Source organism: Lithobates pipiens, unplaced genomic scaffold (genome assembly GCF_037356315.1).
Source record: "Lithobates pipiens isolate NorthernLeopardFrog02 unplaced genomic scaffold, aLitPip1_a1.2 Scaffold_19, whole genome shotgun sequence".
Taxonomy (NCBI): domain Eukaryota; kingdom Metazoa; phylum Chordata; class Amphibia; order Anura; family Ranidae; genus Lithobates; species Lithobates pipiens.
The window spans coordinates 51,919,518-51,938,112 of NW_027507764.1; the positions used below are offsets into that span (position 1 = coordinate 51,919,518).

The 18,595-nt window shown below is 47.1% G+C and overlaps 1 protein-coding gene across 3 annotated transcripts in view; it reads right to left on the reverse strand.

Annotated features, from left to right (window-relative positions):
* Positions 1-18,595, reverse strand: part of MIOS (meiosis regulator for oocyte development) — a 48,529-nt gene that overhangs the window by 23,581 nt on the left and 6,353 nt on the right. Inside the window, exons 1-2 of one of the 3 annotated variants that reach the window (XM_077490734.1) lie at positions 11,139-11,188; positions 2,829-4,150 (exon numbers count right to left, since the gene is read on the reverse strand). In XM_077490734.1, coding sequence (XP_077346860.1) covers positions 2,829-4,131 — 1,303 coding nt within the window. In that variant the 5' untranslated portion in view covers positions 4,132-4,150; positions 11,139-11,188. Of the gene's footprint in view, positions 1-2,828; positions 4,151-11,052; positions 11,189-18,595 lie in introns of those variants that run through there. The other 2 variants (XM_077490733.1, XM_077490735.1) reach the window with 2 other exon arrangements.

Sequence of the window (18,595 nt, forward strand, 5' to 3'; positions counted from 1 at the left end):
ATCCCTCCTCTCCACCCCTCCTTCGATACTATGCATAATTAGGATTTTTTTAAATTTTTATTACTTTTTTACTTTTGCCCGCCCTCGCCCATTGCACATCATTCACATAGACAAGCAACATGCACTGTTCCCTCTTTGCCTCCCAGAATAGGAATGCCAGAGGAGAGGAGGATCTCTGCTGGACATCATTGGATCCGCTGCTTGGGACCTCAGACTGTTGCTGCAGCTGAGTGTGGGGTATACCAAGATGGCTGTGACTGAGCGTCACTTCCATTACAAGTTTTGATGGGTTGCCTAATCTGACGGAACACCTGCCTGCTTGAGCTAAGGGCGGGTGGATTCCAGGAAGTAAATGCTACCCAATTCATCTGCCCTTACTAAAGTTGGCCATGACCAGAAATATAAGGAGGAGAGGTTTTCTAGACACAGAAGAACCTTTGGCCTTTAAAACCACTTTAACAAAGTTTGTAGAAAGCTCCGCACCTTAAAGAGGTTCTTCACCCTCCATGTCATCATCCCTCCTCTCCACCCCTCCTTCGATGCTCCGCATAATTAGGATTTTTTTAATTTTATTACTTTTTGCCCCCCTCTGCCCATTGCACATCATTCGCATAGGCGAGCAACATGCACTGTTCCCACTTTGCTTCTCAGGATAGGAATGTCACATATCCCAGTAGGCAAAGCCGTTTTATTCAGTAAAAGAGGAGGGGCTGGGCCTAGCAGGGTGTCATCAAGAGACATCATGGCAAAGCAAGGCGGCACAGGACCAAGCGCTGCCAGAAGAGAGGAGGATCTCTGCTGGACATAGTTGGATCTGCTGGGTGGGTGAGAATCTAAAATTTGCCACCATTAGGAACTCTTATGTAAGGGACAGCATACATGGGGGATTGATTGCCTCAACTGCTTCTCTCCCCATACAGGTAAATGGGAATACAAAAGCACCTCGAGGCAGGTTAATTCAGCGTGTAAGAAAGTCAAATTCACCTGTCATCGAGTGCTGAATGATCTCAAATGTCCTAAACTGATAGCAATTATAATCTGAATACACCCAAAAGCAAGCTACATTCTGCTCATCGACCCGAACCCAATACCCCTTTCACACTGGAGCTACTAAGCGCCTGAAAACCGCCTCCTATTCATTCTGACTTTTCACACTTTGCGAGAGGTTCCGAAAAGTCCTGCAAGCATCTTTGGGGCGGTTTGGGAGCGCTGTCTTTAGACACAGTAGTATTTAACCCCTTCTTTGGGATTAAAAGCACCACCTAAACAGCGCTAAAGCACCGCTAAAACAAGCGGTGCTTTAGCGCTAATGCGGCCCCAGTGTGAAAGGGGTCTAACTCAGTTTGGCTTATTTCATGCTAGTAATCCTATTGCTGGCAACGACTCACAAGTGACCAGACTGAGAACAGAGAGAACATCTAACTGCTCCTACATCGTCGCTCCCTTGCTAGCCAAGCTTGCAAGGTGTCACTCCACTGCTGTCCCCTTGCTTGCAAGAATCTGCATCATTTTAAGCTAGTGAAGAAGCAACACCATAGGAGCAGGTGAGTGCTCACTTAAAACGTCACTCTCAGTTGACATTGATTATTTTAAATCTTTATGCCCGTACACACGATCCGAAAATCTGACGACAGATTGTCCAAATTTTTTCGCTTGCTAGTCTCAAGTACAAATTGAATAGGTTACTAAAGTTCCAAAAAATCTCACATGACAGGGGAAAAAATAAAAACTAAAAAACTCTCGGAAGTGATGTCATGTGTTGTAGAGTATTTGTATTGTATTTTCAGATGACAACTGTACTGATTAAATGAAAAATCGCACGATCTGGTATCGTAGTAGAAAGCAGTATTTTTAGTACGATTTTCGGATCGTGTGTGCGGGCAATTAGGCTGCTAGCATGCTAAATAGATAGAAAATATTTACTTGTTTTAAACTCCCCCCCCCTTCCTTTTCTTTAGTTCCGTTAGTTTCCACACATTCCAGGATTCTTCAGGAGGGGTTCTCTCAGCTAAGCACAACCTCCTGCCTGTGTTCTGCCAGATTTTGGAACACGACGTTCCGTCACAACCATCTTGGTCCCCCCCTGCATTTGCCCACACTAAGCCTACAGTCTGAAGTCGCCAAGCAGACATCTTTTTGCACCCACTGAAATCTTGCATTTCACACTTATTTTTACCACTAAACAGTATTTAGAAGTCCGTGACACTGTTTTGATGCTGAATTTTAAAAACAGCAGCAAGCCTGCTGATCTCACACGTTTGCTAATGTGACAGAACACTGCTGCTTTTAAAATTCAACATCAAAACAGTGTTTAGTGGTAAAAAGTGTGAAATGCAAGACTTTGTTGGGTGTAAAGAGATGTCTACTTTGCGACCTCAGACTGTTGGCTTACTGCAGCTGAGTGAGGGGTGTACCAAGATGGCTGTGACTGAGCGTCACTTCCGTTACAAGTTTTGACGGGTTGCCTAATCTGATGGAACACCTGCCAGAGCTAAGGGCGGGTGGATTTCAGGAAGTAAATGCTACCCGATTCATCTGCCCTTATGCATTATGGCCATGACCAGAAATATAAGAGTGGGAGAGGTTTTCTAAATTACTTAAACAAAATAAAGCATGGAGACATGGATGGATGGATGAGTTTGCTTTCCATATTAAAAATGAATTAAATAACACTTTTTGGTTTGTGGTGCCCAGATACAGTGTAGTTCCAATTTTAGCATTCCTGTTGTTGAGGAGTTGCCACTAGCAACAGGACTGCTAGTGCAACATGGCTCATGAAATTAAATATTTGATTAGCAATCTCTTTAAACAAAACAGTAGAAGGATATAGTGCAAAGTGTACCAAAGAGATTTTAGTTGAGGGTCTTCATGTCCCGCCAGCAAGTGATTTCTCCAGACTTGCTCCGTGTCTAGTCCGTACCTTGATAAAGCTCTTAGGCGCATTTTTGTAGCTATGTCTCTATCTACAGAGCTGTCCTTCCCTTCCTCTGTACATTCGTATAGCTGCCTACTACAGGCCCACATTAAAGAGGTAGTAGGACTCCAGGCCAGTGAGATACGCTCAAAAACAGTAAAATCAGTCATTGTCCTGTTGGGAGTGACAACCACCATGCGGTTTTGACTAGTTGGGTGCCAGGCAAATGAAGCGATGTAGTTATCACAAGGCTGTACGCTCCTTTCTATAATGGTGGGTTCGGTTTCGTCACCGATAGGTGTGGGTGTGTGCTGCATGTCGTACAGTCTAATCACATTACTGTCCCGGGTTAACGTGGCAAGTAAGCCCGTTCTTGTTGGACACCAGGCCACCTTGCTTAGCGGCTTTGGTTGTTCTGTAAGAGTCAACACTGGTTTTTCAAACTTTCTAAGGTCCCAGATTGCCACTTGGCCCTCAAAGAAGGATGCCACCCGGTCATGGAAATGTGGGTCTACCGTCACCCCCTGGACGGCTTTGGTGTTGACAAATATTTTCTGGTTTGTGTTCCGGAGGTCAAAAATAGCCAAGTTGCGATGCATGCCGGCCAGAAGGAGCTTCTGTTCTCTTGGAAGCCAACAAAGGGAGAGGCATGCGTCGTTCTGTCCAAGTTCGTATAGTGGCTTTGTCACCACTAAACACGATTCACCATCGGTGGAGGAAAGACGGACTTTCTCCATAGGGACGGCTATGTCAGGCGTGTATTTGCTGCTTATATCCCAAATCAAGACAGAGAAGTCAGCTCGGTGTTTGTCCAAACCGGCGGCCAGCCAGTTACTGTCCACGGGATTCCAAGCCAAAGTGTTACATTGCCGGGCGTGCTTGGGGACAAACTCTTTCCCGATCAACTCCTTACACTTAGAATTGTGGTCTTGGCCTAGACTGGTAAGGACAACTCTGCCGTTAGCTTGACCAACTGCCAGAAGGCATTCTGGGTCGTATTTTGGGTACCAGGCCACACATTTCATGTATGGGGTGTCAGAGTTGATGGCCAGCAGGGTTGCCGTGGTTTCTTCGGACAGTCTCAAGGATCCGGCTTTGAGTTCAGAGCTGGTGCTGGCTGCCGACTCGATGTGGTAGAGGCTGAGCTCAGAATCGCAGACCACAAACCTGTCCACGTGGTGGGGAGCCCACAGGATGTCCGGTTTGGACCCGCTCATTTTTGCAGCTCACGAAACACTAGAAAGATAAATATACAGCTGTGTGATTAATCCTGGGAGGTGAAAGAAGAAAATACGTTTTACAGATGTAGAAGCAATTGGGAAAATATGCATCTGTATACAGGTCTGATCCCTAGTCTGGCAGTTAGTACTCACTAGCATTTGTAGGTTGCGTGGTTCCCAACTTGTAGCACTTTATGAAGCTTACAAGGACCCACTCAATGTGATTTATTTATTTTTTGGAAGAGAGGGGAAGAATGGTTTCCTTAATGATTTTTAATATTTTGATACCTACATTTGTTCATATATAAGATTTGCATCTCAGTGTGCCACTTCCGTTTTAAAAAATTGGCCGATATCTCCATGCCTCTATTACCATACACACCTTTATTTTAGAGCTGCAACTAACAATTAATTTGTCTGTCGACTAATCTATCGATTATTTTTTCGATTAGTCAACGACTATCCGATTATTATTTTTATTTTTTAATGAATCTAGTGTTTTTTTTTTGATTAGCTAATTAATTCTTTGGATAACCTTGAGAGTATTGCATTGCAGAGTATTGTATTGCATTGCAGAGTATTGCATTGCAGAGTATTGTACTGTATTGGCTGGCAGAGTATTGGCGGGCAGAGTATTGGAAGGCAGAGTATTGTATTGTTTTGCAGCAGAGTATTGTTTTGCAGCGCAGAGTATTGTTTTGCAGAGTATTATTTTGCAGAGGCTGGCAGAGTATCGGGCTGGCAGAGTATTGGCTGGGTATGGAGGGATGGCTGCTTCCATCCGACCTCTCCCCTCCACTGCACAGATCAGTACAGAGAGGGGAGAGAGAAACCGGCGTCATGTCATGATGCCGGTTTGTTTACATGTGATCGCTCCGTCAGAGCGATCACATTGTAAAACGCCTGGGTGTAGAAAGATGGCCGCCGCTTCGGAGCTAGGCCGAAGCCGCGGCCTCTCCTAAGGCCGAGATCGCGGAGCGCTCCGCGGATCGTGGCATGTGCGCTCGGATCACGGATCGGTGACGATCCGTTGCACCCCTAGGGACGGCGGCACGGAGGGGGAGAAGAGAGGGGGGACGGCGGCATGGAGGGCAGCGCTAGATATTAAGCACTGCCACCACTGTGACGCATCGACGCCCAGAACGCACGTCAACGTATTTTCTTAGTCGACGTAGTCGATTACGTCGACGCGTCGTGGCAGCTCTACTTTATTGTTGCTAATTTCAATTTGATCAAGATACCATCTCTACTATAGAGCTGCATGATTCTGGCTAAAATGATAATCACTATTTTTAGACTCCGAAAGTCTCAGAAGAAGAACGGCGCCTGCACACTGAGTCCAGGTTGAAGCCCCACCTTCCAAGTGGACATACGGTTGCACATAGTAACAGGGCCCCTTGCGGGCTCGTTTCGCTTGCCAAGCTTCGGGCACGGCCTCGCTTCGCTCGGCTATTTTTTATTCTAACTCTATGTCCACTTGGATGGTGGGGCTTGAACCTGGGCTCAGTGCGCAGGCGCCGTTCATCTTCGGAGACTTTCCCGGTCTCCTTGTACTCCGTACTGCACAAGCGCAGTACAAGGCGGACACTATCTGATGGGGGACAGCATTCGACACATCACCGGTTCACACCGAGGCAGCACGACTTGGACAGGCGACCTGGACACGACTGCAGCGGCGACTTGCAAAACGACTTCTCTATAGAAGTCAATGCAAGTCGCCCCCAAAGTTGTACAGGAACCTTTTTCTAAGTCGGAGCGACTTGAGTCACTCCGATTAGAACGGTTCCATTCTACAGAACGGGACAAGACTTGTCAGGCAGCTAAGTCGCCTGACAAGTCATCCCAGTTCGAACCGCCTCTTAGTTACAATGTTTCATTTTATAAACTTGGCAGACTGCCCAGATGCTTTCGTTTGACAGCTGAGTGAGCAGATAGGTCTCTCCACTGTTATATGAAAGAATCAGCAAACTCTGAAATAGAGATTGTCAGGGGGTTGAATCGAGATCGCGATTTTTTAATGATTAATTGTGCAGCTCTACTCTACTATATAATGTAGCATGCATAAACTATCTCTGCAGTATCTGTTGATGTCAGTTCTGGTGTCCCCCCCACCCTGATATCCAAAGTTCATAGTGCAACTATTTTCGATATACGTTTTTTAGAATCCTAATAATGTCCTTATTTGCCTTTTAAGTATTTTATCTAATGTCTCTAATAAAAATACCTCCATATAAATGTTCCTCTAGCAGCGGACAACTAGAAAATGGCCACAATATCTGCTATGTAAAGGATCCATCCAAACATGGCCGCTAATATACGTCTCTGTCATTGAGCTACAAGAAAATGGCCGCTCATTTGACTTACTTGACTAGTGGAGTTTCACCCAATTTTGAGAGGTGGTCTTAAAAACGAAAGACCACCTCTCCATCCCTCGTTTTTGGATATTTAAAAGAAAAAAAACTTTTACTTTCTGACTTACCTTTTTTGGAATACTTCTGATCCAGCAAGGCCACGGCAGAGGAAGTCACATCCTCTTCTGCGGCGAGCCACACGTTGTCGTCTAGGACATGTGTGTGTCCCAGAAGACAAGCTGGCCATTCACAAAGAACCGAAGGACTTGCGTATGTGCAGATTGAAACCGGCAGTTAAACTGCAAGGCTCCACTGTCGGTTTCCCTTAGTTGGAATGGCAGAATCTGCACCCGATCTGATGGACAGATCGGCCGCGGGGAGCCGATATCGAGGGCTCCCTGGACAGGTAAGTGTCCTTAGTAAAAGTCAGCAGCTACACAGTTTGCAGCTGCTAACTTAAAAAAATAAAATAAATTTTTTTTCGGCTGGAACACCAGTTTAATGCTCCAGACTATTTAAAGACATTTCCAATGCCAGTCTTTATACCCTGATGAAGTCATGTGACTGTGACGATACGCGCTGGGACGGACAAGCACCGGAAGTGACGTCAACATACAAGCTCGCCGCTCGCGGTGTTTTGTATTTAACTTACGGACGACATGTGAATACGCCTTATTACTTTTAACAAATAAAAACGCTGTGCTTTAAAATACTACACTATCCGGAATCCTCCCCTTTCTTCTTCCTCCACATTACATCTACATCCATTGGGAGAGAAAGAGCACTGCTTATACTAGATCTGCGTCACTGCTTTGAGAGTATACCACCAAGAAGCAAGCATTGTGAACACCATTGATCTTCATTATTACACACACATGCTGTTGCCTCATAACTGTAAAGGTAAGAGGCCAGCTTCACCAAAGTGTTGCACAGAAGAGGAGAAACTATTTTCTGCACATTGCGTTTATTGCACGGAAGAGGAGAAATCACTTTTGCACTTTGCATATATTTGCACAACTTTCTGCACTTTAACCACTTCAATACCGGGCACTTTCACCCCCTTCCTGCCCAGGAGAATTTTCAGCTTTCAGCGCTGTCGCAGTTTGAATGACAATTGCGCGGTCATGCAACACTGCACAAAAACTAAATTTTTATCATTTAATAAATCGAGCTTTGTTTTGGTGGTATTTGATCACCACTAGGGGTTTTTATTTTTTGCTAAACAAACTAAAAAAGACCAACATTTTTGAAAAATAAAAAGTTTTTCTTCGTTTCAGTTATAAAACTTTGTTTTCTCCTTCACTGACGGGCACAGATGAGGCGGCACTGATATGTAGAATGGATGGGCACTAATAAGCGACACTGATATGCAGCACTGATGAGGTTTTGACAGGTGTTACTGATTGGCAATGTGGTGGGCACTATATGGCACTGATTGGCACTTTATTGGGCACCGATAGGCGACTCTGAGGGGGCACTGACTGGGTACCTTTTTGACACATCTGATGGGGCTCTGCTGATAATCAATGTGCTGATTATCAGCACAGACGACCCCCCCAACAGGGAGAGCCGCCGATCAGCTCTGCTTGTCAGCGCAAACCGAGGAATGCCATCTACCGGCACTTCCTGGTTCAGGAGATGATCAGCTGTGATTGGTCACAGTTAATCACATGGTAAGAAGCCACTGACAGAGTCTTCTTATCACGATTGGACATGCCGCACTCGCGCGCCATCCAGCTTGACGTCATATGACTGCCAGTCATGATAACAGAACCACTTCCTGGACGTCAATCTGTTATCGACCAGGCAGGAAGTGGTTAAGGACAAGTCACTTTATAGTTGCCCTCAGTTGGAGAGTGTATACATCTCTGTACTTTTTCATCCACCTATAAGACTGTAATCAGGAGAAGAAAAAGAATTCCTGGATGGCCGCACATCAAAAAAGGGCATCTTTATTGGCAAACGATTAAAATCCAAGTGCAGTCACCTCAGCTATAAGCGCCGTGATGGGGTGTGAAACGCGTTAGATATTTGTCCTGTTTTCCCTATTTTTATGAGGTGACTGCACTTGGATTTTAATCGTTTGCCAATAAAGATGCCTTTTGTGATGTGCGGCCCATCCAGGAATTCTTTCTCTCCTCAATCTTGAGCAGAGTCAGCACCTGTGAGTTCCATCAGGGTGAGCACTTTATTGTGGATCGGGGGGGTTGGAGGGGTCATCTCTGTGTCTATAAGACTGTAGTCATTGATCTATTTGAGAATTTTTTTCACGTGTACTACTACCTTTAGCAATTACTGTATACTTCATTGTTTTGGATATTTTTTTTAACATATATTACTTCAGTATTTCTAGTTTGATTTTATCTTTTAACAGCGCGGCACCATTTATTTCATGTGTGCGGGTACAGACTGACTCTTTTCAGTGCTTGGGGGGGGGGTGCTGGGGGATTTGAAGAGAGGGTGATGGGTCAGAGGGGAGGGATTTGAAGGGAGGGGGACGGGTTGGGGGATTCGAAAGCAGGTCAGAGGGGAGGAATTTGAAGGGAGAGGGACAGGTCAGAAGGGGGGGGGTTGAAAGCAGAAGGATGGGTCAGAGGGGAGGGATTTGAAGAGGGGGATGGGTCAAAGGGGAGGGATTTGAAGAGGGGGATGGGTCAAAGGGGAGGGATTTGGAGGGAGGGGGATGGGTCAGAGGGTAAGGATTTGAAAAGAGGGGTATGGGTAAAAGGGGAGGGATTTGAAGGGAGGGGGATGGGGTCAGGGGGGGATTTGAAGGGAGAGGGGTGGGGTCAGGGGGGATTTGAAGGGAGGGGGATGGGGTCAGGGGGGGATTTGAAGGGAGGGGGATGGGGTCAGGGGGGGATTTGAAGGGAGGGGGGATGGGGTCAGGGGGGGATTTGAAGGGAGGGGGGATGGGGTCAGGGGGGGATTTGAAGGGAGGGGGATGGGGTCAGGGGGGGGATTTGAAGGGAGGGGGGTGGGGTCAGGGGGGATTTGAAGGGAGGGGGATGGGGTCAGGGGGGATTTGAAGGGAGAGGGATGGGGTCAGGGGGGGATTTGAAGGGAGGGGGATGGGGTCAGGGGGGGATTTGAAGGGAGGGGGATGGGGTCAGGGGGGGATTTGAAGGGAGGGGGATGGGGTCAGGGGGGATTTGAAGGGAGGGGGATGGGGTCAGGGGGGATTTGAAGGGAGGGGGATGGGGTCTGGGGGGATTTGAAGGGAGGGGGGTGGGGTCAGGGGGGATTTGAAGGGAGGGGGATGGGGTTAGGGGGGGATTTGAAGGGAGGGGGATGGGGTTAGGGGGGGATTTGAAGGGAGGGGGATGGGGTTAGGGGGGATTTGAAGTGAGGGGGATGGGGTTAGGGGGGATTTGAAGGGAGGGGGATGGGGTTAGGGGGGATTTGAAGGGAGGGGGATGGGGTTAGGGGGGGATTTGAAGGGAGGGGGATGGGGTTGGGGGGGATTTGAAGGGAGGGGGATGGGGTTAGGGGGGGATTTGAAGTGAGGGGGATGGGGGTTAGGGGGGATTTGAAGAAAGGGGGATGGGGTTAGGGGGGGGGTTTGAAGGGAGGGGGATGGGGTTAGGTGGGGATTTGAAGTGAGGGGGGTGGGGTTAGGGGGGATTTGAAGGGAGGGGGATGGGGTCAGAGGGGAGGGAGATTTGAAGGGAGGGATTTGAAGGGAGGAGGATGGGTCAGAGGGGAAGGATTTGAAGGGAGGGGGATGGGTCAGAGGAGAAGGATTTGAAGGGTGGGGGCAGGGTGGATTGGAGGGATGGGATTTGAAGGGAGGATGATGGATTGGAGGTAGGGGGGTCTAGTCAGGGGAGGATCTAAAGGGAGGGGGGATGGGTTAGGGGGAGGATTTGAAGAGGGGGCAGGGTGGATTGGGGGATGGTATATGAAGGGAGGACGACGGGTCAGGGGGGATTTGAAGGGAGGGGGATGGGTCAGAGGAGGGAGGATTTGAAGAGAGGGGGACAGGATATTAAGAGATGGGTTAGATTTGAAGGGAGGGGACTGGTTAGAGGGATTGGGAGGACGGATGGGATAGAATAATAGGAGGAGAAGGAGGAGGAGGAGGAGGAATGGGTTAGGGATGTTTAGGAGAAGAGAGGGTGGTTCATATTCTTTTCTAGAGTAAAGCTTTAATATATTGCATCCCCTCCCCCGGTCTCCGGGGTGGGGTGTCCTCCTGCCCCTCCTCACCACTCCTCGGACACTTCTTACCTTTCTGTGTGTATATATCTGCCACCCCCCACCCCACCCCAAACACACAATGGTCTCTTCCTGGATCACACTTCTCTATAGGGCGGATAGACCATTGTGTTTGGCGGGGGGGGGAATATGTGAAGCGGTGGGGGGAGCAGTGAAGCGGAGGAAGGAAATGTAGAGACTTCTAGGACAGAGCTCTCCTGGTTACAATGAGCCTGTGGTGTCCGGGTGTGAGAGAATTCACCCCCCATATACACACACAGACAGACAGGTGTAGGGGGCTCTCTGCACTTCATACACCCAGGAGAACGCTCCGTACTCTTCTCCCCAGCATGCCCGGCGCTCCCATTACCTGTCAGTGAATCGGCAGATGACAGAGCGGGACCCCCGCCAAGTGTCAGAGCCGCGTACCCACACCTCTCTCACATATCATCTGACCTGTGATCCGGAACTACGTCACCACGCCGGCAGCGGCAGGTCGGACGGTGTACGGAAATGGGTGTATGGGGCGTGAGCTATGCTGCTGGGGGGAATGGTCATCATCGTGCCCCGCCCATCTCCCCCCTCTCAGGCTCTTCTGTGCTGCTCCCCTCCCCCTCCCCAGCATCTATAGAGACAGAACAGTGCAGAGACAGATGCCATTGGCAATGGAAAATACTCCACCACTCACTGAGGGCTCATTCACATTTCCAAAAGCCCTTTCCTCTGAAAAGTGATTCACAGTGGATTGCTTTTCAGAGGGCAACTTGAAGGTCTTATGTTGCCCCCTCAATGCCCGTTTTTAACCTTGAAATGTGCGCGCCACAGCTTATTTACATTTCTTATTTCTGACAACCAGCAATTCATAATTTGCCACAACCACGAGCAACATGATTGGCCCATAGCTCCCTACTGTCCCTGATTTGGAGCAATGTCCCTCTGTCCCTCTTTCCTCCTCATTTCTCCCTCATTTTGGTCTGATCTATATAGATGTATATAAAATGCATTTTTTATCTTTCAAAAAGTGTTTTCCAGTGCTAAACCTTTCATCTGATTTCTAAATTGCTGCATTTGTAAATTCCAAAGCCAATATAAAGGAATAGTAGTGGGAAAAAACAGCAACTTGTGACTTTAACCACTTGACCACTGGGCACTTAAACCCCCCTCCTGCCCAGACCAATTTTCAGCTTTCGGTGCTCTCACACTTTGAATGACAACTACTCAATCATGCAACACTGTACACATATGACATTTTTGGCCTTTTTTTTCTCACAAATAGAGCTTTCTTTTGGTGGTATTTAATCACCACTGGGTTTTTTTTTTTTTTGCGCTATGAATCAAAAAAGATGGAAAATTCGGTAAAAAACAAAACAAAAAAGTTTCTGTTAAAATTTATTGGAGAGTATTGGCAGAGTATTGGCGAGTATTGCAGGGTATTGCCAGAGTATTGCACATTATTGCAGAGTATTGCACATTATTGCAGAGTATTGGATCAGTATCGCAGAATATTGCACATTATCGCAGAGTATTTCACATTATCGCAGAGTATTGGAAGAGTATTGCACATTATCGCAGAGTATTGGAAGAGTATTGCACATTATTGCAGAGTATTGCACATTATTGCAGAGTATCGAAAGAGTATTGGCAGAGTATTGCACATTATTGCAGAGTATTGGAAGAGTATTGCACATTATTGCAGAGTACTGGCAGAGTATTGCACATTATTGCAGAGTATTGGATCAGTATCGCAGAATATTGCACATTATCGCAGAGTATTTCACATTATCGCAGAGTATTGGAAGAGTATTGCACATTATCGCAGAGTATTGGAAGAGTATTGCACATTATCGCAGAGTATTGGAAGAGTATTGCACATTATTGCAGAGTATTGCACATTATTGCAGAGTATCGAAAGAGTATTGGCAGAGTATTGCACATTATTGCAGAGTATCGAAAGAGTATTGGCAGAGTATTGCACATTATTGCAGAGTATTGGAAGAGTATTGCACATTATTGCAGAGTACTGGCAGAGTATTGCACATTATTGCAGAGTACTGGCAGAGTATTGCACATTATTGCAGAGTATTGGAAGAGTATTGCACATTATTGCAGAGTATTGCACATTATTGCAGAGTATTGCACATTATTGCAGAGTACTGGCAGAGTATTGCACATTACTGCAGAGTATTGCACAGTATGGGCACAGAGCAGCACTGTGGGCACTACAGATCCAGCCCACAGCACTGCTAAAAACGATCTCTCCCCCTCTCCCCTCACACTGTACAGATCGGTACAGAGAGGGGAGGGAGGTTATCAGTGAGGTTACAAGTGATCGTTCCATCATTTGATGGAGCGATCATGTGGTAAATGGCCGATACAAGCGGCCATTTACCGCAATCTGTGATGCGCCGGGTCGCCGGACGTCCACCCAGAATAAGCCGGCCGCACTGTAGCCATCTTTCAGCTATGGTCTGGAAGTGGTTAACTAATCTTTTTTAATTTTTTTTAAATATAATTCTTCTTTAATGGGGTGTGGTAGGGGGGTGTGGCCTATGCCTACATACTTTTGCTAAGGCCGGGTTCACACGGGTACGACATACGCTCCGACTTTGGGAGCTCATGTCTCATGACATGTATAAATCAATGGTTCCCTATAAGAGCCGTCCTAACTGGTCCGACTTGTGTCAGTCCAACTTTGAAAAAGGTTCCTGCACTACTTTGGTCCGACTTCAGCCTATTCAATATCATTGAAGTAAGATCAAAGTCGGATTCATCATCTTAACTGATCCAACTTGTGGCATGCGACTTTTGCTCTGAGGATCTTGAAGGGAAACTCCATGCCAAAAAAATAATATATAAAACTGCCGTGGGGATCCCCCCTAATTCCACACCAGGCCCTTTGCGTCTGGTATGGATCTTGAAGGGAAACCCCATGCAAAAATGAAAAAAAAAAAATGAAACATCATGAGGTCCCCTCAAAATCAATACCAGAGAGTCCCTGCTTCCAACGTCTGCAGATGGGCGACAGGCGGCGGTTATGCGACTTTATAGGCCCGGATGGTCGGCTCACTCCAGAGGCGGGGACGCTGGCAGCGGACCCTCCACTGGATTTTTGGAGCGGTCTACAACTACAGAATTTCCTGCGCAAATGTTTGCGGACGCCGGGCATTTCCCGCCCCCTCACGGAGCTGGAGCAGATCTGCCATCGGGGGGAACCGGTGCAGCACTGCCTCTCGCTTATTTACTCTGCCCTGACCCGTCTGGCAGAGGGGTATGTCCCCCCTTTCGTGGCTAAGTGGGAGGCGGAGCTCCGCACCCACTTTACCCCGGATCAGCAGAAAAAAATCCTCCACTTTGCGCAGAAATCCTCTATGGCCACCCGAGTCCAGGAGACGTGCTACAAAATTACAACCAGGTGGTATAGGGTTCCATCCGTGCTCCACCGCATCTTCCCACAGGTGCCTGACCGTTGCTGGCGTTGTGGGGATGCAGAGGGAACAATGTTGCATGTCTTCTGGGCCTGCCCCAAACTGGCACCCTTCTGGCGCGAGGTGACTGGCACGATTGGCCACCTGACCGGTGCTTCCCCGGAGGGGAACCCTGCGGCCTGTTTGCTGCACCTGACGGAGCGACCCATCAAAAAGTACAGGAACTCTTTAACCATTCAGTTGCTGAATGCAGCGAAGGCCTGCATCCCTTTGTGCTGGAGATCGGAGAACCCGCCGGCTAAGTCTCTATGGTTCTCTAAGGTGAACGAACTGAGAGATATGGAAGACCTCACGGCGACGCTGTACAACAGGGAGGAGGCCTTTCGAGAGACATGGAGACCATGGCAGCATTTCACTTACACTGAAGCATACCTCCGGGTGGTGGCACCAGTTGCCCGATGAGGGAGGGTCCTTGTTCTCTGGATTCTCGCCCCCCCCCCCCCCCCTCTGCGACTGGGTGACGCCCACGGTCACTATCCTGCTCATTTCTGTGCTTTGTCTTCTTTCAATAACCCTCTTGAAGTCTCCTTCTCTTGCTTATACCCGCTTTTCTTTATCTTCTGGCTCCTCTCCCTTCTTCCCTCAGCCCCCTCTCCCCCTTCCCACCCTTGTAGTCCCCTTCCCTATACCCCCCCTTTTTTTTTCATTCCTTCTGGTTTTTATCAGACATCATCTGTTAGTTTTTGAGGATGTGGATGGGTGGTGGGCCTCCCCGGAATCTGCTTGTCACCGATAATGTAAGCCCTGATCGCTCGAGGTGCGGCCCATCGCTCCTCCCTCTCCCCTTCCCTCTCTATTGAATAAAAACTTGCACATATTACTGCAATGCATGGTCAGGCAGCGATTACTGCTCACTTGGCCTGAATTGCTTGATTGGTATTGGAGATCTTGGAGTAGAATCTCGCTCCCAGTTAGGGAGCGCCTACAAGTTTGTTTAGGCCTAAGTTCGGGACTGTTTACTGTATTTCCCACCTATGTCTTTTTTGTTTTAGAATTGTACATGCTCTATCAATGTTCTCCATGCTTCTGTTATTTTTTCTTGCATTTAATAAAGGAATTACAAAAAAAAAATCCATACCAGACCCTTATCCGAGCACGCAGCCTGGCAGGTCAGGAAAGGGGTGGGGGTGCTGAGTGAGCGCCCCCTCCTCCTGGACCATACCAGGTCACATGCCTTCAACTCTGCACCCCCCACCAAAGCACCTTGCCCCCATTTTGATGGGGACAAGGACCTCTTCCCAAAAACCCTGGGAGGTGGTTGCGGGGGTCTGGAGGCAGGGAGCTTATTGGAATCTGGAAGCCCCCTTTAACAAGGGGGCCCCAGATCCCAGCCCCCCCCCCATGTGAATGAGTATGGGGTACATTGTACCCCTACTCATTCACTCAAAAGAGTGTCAATAATAAATAAAAATAGTACATAGGTTTTTGACAAAGTCCTGTATTAAAGTAATCTGACCTGTAAAGTAATCTGTAGATTTCCACATGCTTGTGATGGTTAGCCTTGCCACTACCAGAGTATGTGTTACTATTGTCCTAAAACATAGAGGGTATCTATCCAGATTTATTCCTAGTAAGGCCATTTCTGGTGTCAAATCTATTAACATGCCTGTGAGGTCTGCTATAAAAGAGGAGATAGCGTTCCAGAAACTTGTTACATTTTTGCAGGCCCATAGTGTATGGTGTAGGTTACCTGAAGTCTCATTGCACCTACGACATAATGGCGATATGGAGGGGAATATCTTTGCCAATCTACCATATTTATTGTCATATAACACACACTTTTTTGCCCTTAAAATTGGGGGAAAATCGTGGTTGCGTGTTATACACTGACCCCCTGCTGATTGTGAGGAAAGGAGTGAGTGGAGCCGAGATACACAAAGCCGAGTGTACTTCGGCTAGACTCAGCTCCTCTCGCAGTCCCGCCCACCTCCACTGATTGCGAGAGGAGCGAGCTCCGGCGACATACAGAAAGCCGGGTGTACCTCGGCTAGACTCGGCTCCTCTCGCAGTCCCGCCCCCTGACTGTGAGCAGAGCCGTGTCTAGCCCAAGTACACTTGGCTTTCTGTGTGTCGGCGGAGCTCGCTCCTCTCCTCTCATAATCAGGGGAGATGGGCGGGACTGTGAGCAGAGCCTAGTCTAGCCAAAGTACACTCGGCTTTGTGTATCTCAGCTCCGCTCGCTCCTCTCCGCTCAGTCAGCAGAGATCGGCGCCAATTTTAAATGCTGCAAAAGCACTGGGCAAGGCTGCAAAGGCACTGGGCAATGCTGCAAAGGCACTGGGCAAGGCTGCAAAGGCACTGGGCAATGTTTCAAAGGCACTGGGCAAGGCTGCAAAGGCACTGGGCAAGGCTACAAAGGCACTGGGCAAGGCTACAAAGGCACTGGGCAAGGCTGCAAAGGCACTGGGCAAGGCTGCAGATAGACACTGGGCAAGGCTGCAGATGGACATTTAAATGTATGTTTTTTTCCTTAAACTTCCCTCCTAAAAGTTTTTTTCCCTTAAAATGTCCTCCCAAACTTGGGGTGCGTGTTATACGCCGACGCGCGTTATACGCCGATCATTACGGTATATGGGGTCAGATACCACCTAATAAGGATTTTTTGAGAAATGTTCCAATGTTCAATGCAAGAAGATGTTTTAGTTATTGTTGTTATAGCTTTTTTTTCCATTGTTCCCAAGAGAATGTTTGTGAGAGGTCTTTCTCCCATTTCAACATGTTGGGATTTTTCCCATTTGTAGAGATGGATGAAAGGAGGTTATAAAATATTATTTTATTTATTTTTTATTTAGAAGGTTATCTGTTAAGTATTCCCAGATTATCGTGGGAATGGTTATGTCTTCTAGTTTTAATTTTTTTAAGTGATTGTTCTTTTTAATTTTCGACTGTTTTTGAGATGATCTGGTAGATATTGGTAGGTTTGAAATCCTTGCTTTACCCAATCACTTGTTGATATTTTTATTCTACTATTGTCGGAGTTGGTACTTTAGTACAAGGAATTTCTTTATTAGATTTGGAAAGAATATGTGTCCATGCAATTAAGGTTGGTTTTATAGATAGGAGGTTGGGTATGAGTATTTTTTTTGTATTCTATGCTTGGCCATAGACAGAGCGTATAAATCATTTCCTTTTGTGAATTATTTTTCTAGATGCATTTGCAACCATAATTTATGAGACCTTTGTCTTTAATCAGTGGAGCTGAGAAAAGTCATCCGCCCTCCTAGGACACAAGTGGTGATGAGGTTCACGTGTGGCCCAAACGTTATGTGTTTGGCCGAACATTCAGGTTCCGTTCACACTAGACTACATGGTATAATTCTGTGTTTTACCTTGCAGGCTAGTGCAGTGCCAACTTTGACAGGGGGCAGTTCCATGCACGTTTTTTTTTTTTCAACTTTATTTGAAAGGTCACATAGTGACATTTCTTTCACGTCATGACACTTGTGCCTCATCAATGCCTTCTGATAAATCATCCTCAAAACCACCAGTTCCCCCCCCCCAAGTGACCAAGCGGCTGCCATACTGTTTTTCAGCTGACATGCATAGGGGAAAGGAGCCACAACTTGGCAGATATTCTGTCCGCTCTGCAGGGACTGGCCCAGAGGTGGCTAACCCCAAGCCACCTGGTGCCAGGAAAGGTTGTGTATGACAGTAGCACCATCCTGCTGTCCGCCCTTTGGCAGGGAGATTTCACAGATGTAGCACCCTGGTATTTAGGCAGGGTTGCTCCTAAATTTACCTGCCAGGTATAGCTACCTTGGCTAATTGTTGAGAATCAATTGAATTCAAACCAAGTGTTTAATTGCTGCATTTCTCTCTTCTGCCGCTAGGTGGCCGGGTACCTGGTGGCATTAGATATGAGAAGGGCACAGCAAGGTCAGATCAGGGGCATTGTTAGGTGTCAAAAAGATCAGCCCAAAGTCCAAGGTCGGCTGGGGGGTGTGGTTTGTAGTGGTGCAGGGTTTTTTGGCTGGGCGGTGGGGTTGTATGGCGGGGGGAATAGAAATAAGAGTAATCCTGCGCTCCCTATATATTGAGAACCAACAGTCCTGTCAAATAAATATACTGAATAGCGATGTGGCTATCAAAATAAATAAACTGAATAGTTGAATAGTGATGTGGCTATCAAAATAAATATACTGTGAAAAACAAAAGTGCTACACTCCTTAGTTGCTACAATGTACATGTGTTATAAGTGTAATGTCTGTACTATATGTGGCATAGCACACATTACCAATGTAATAATAAGCCGTTATACTCATACAGTGCCAAAAAACAATATATTTATTTTGATAGCCACATCACTATTCAGTACATTTATTTGACAGGACTGTTGTTTCTCAATATATAGGGAGCGCAGGATTATTGTTATTTCTATTCTCTTACACTTTAGTCCCTCTAGGGGGACCCAGTAGGGTAGGCTGCACA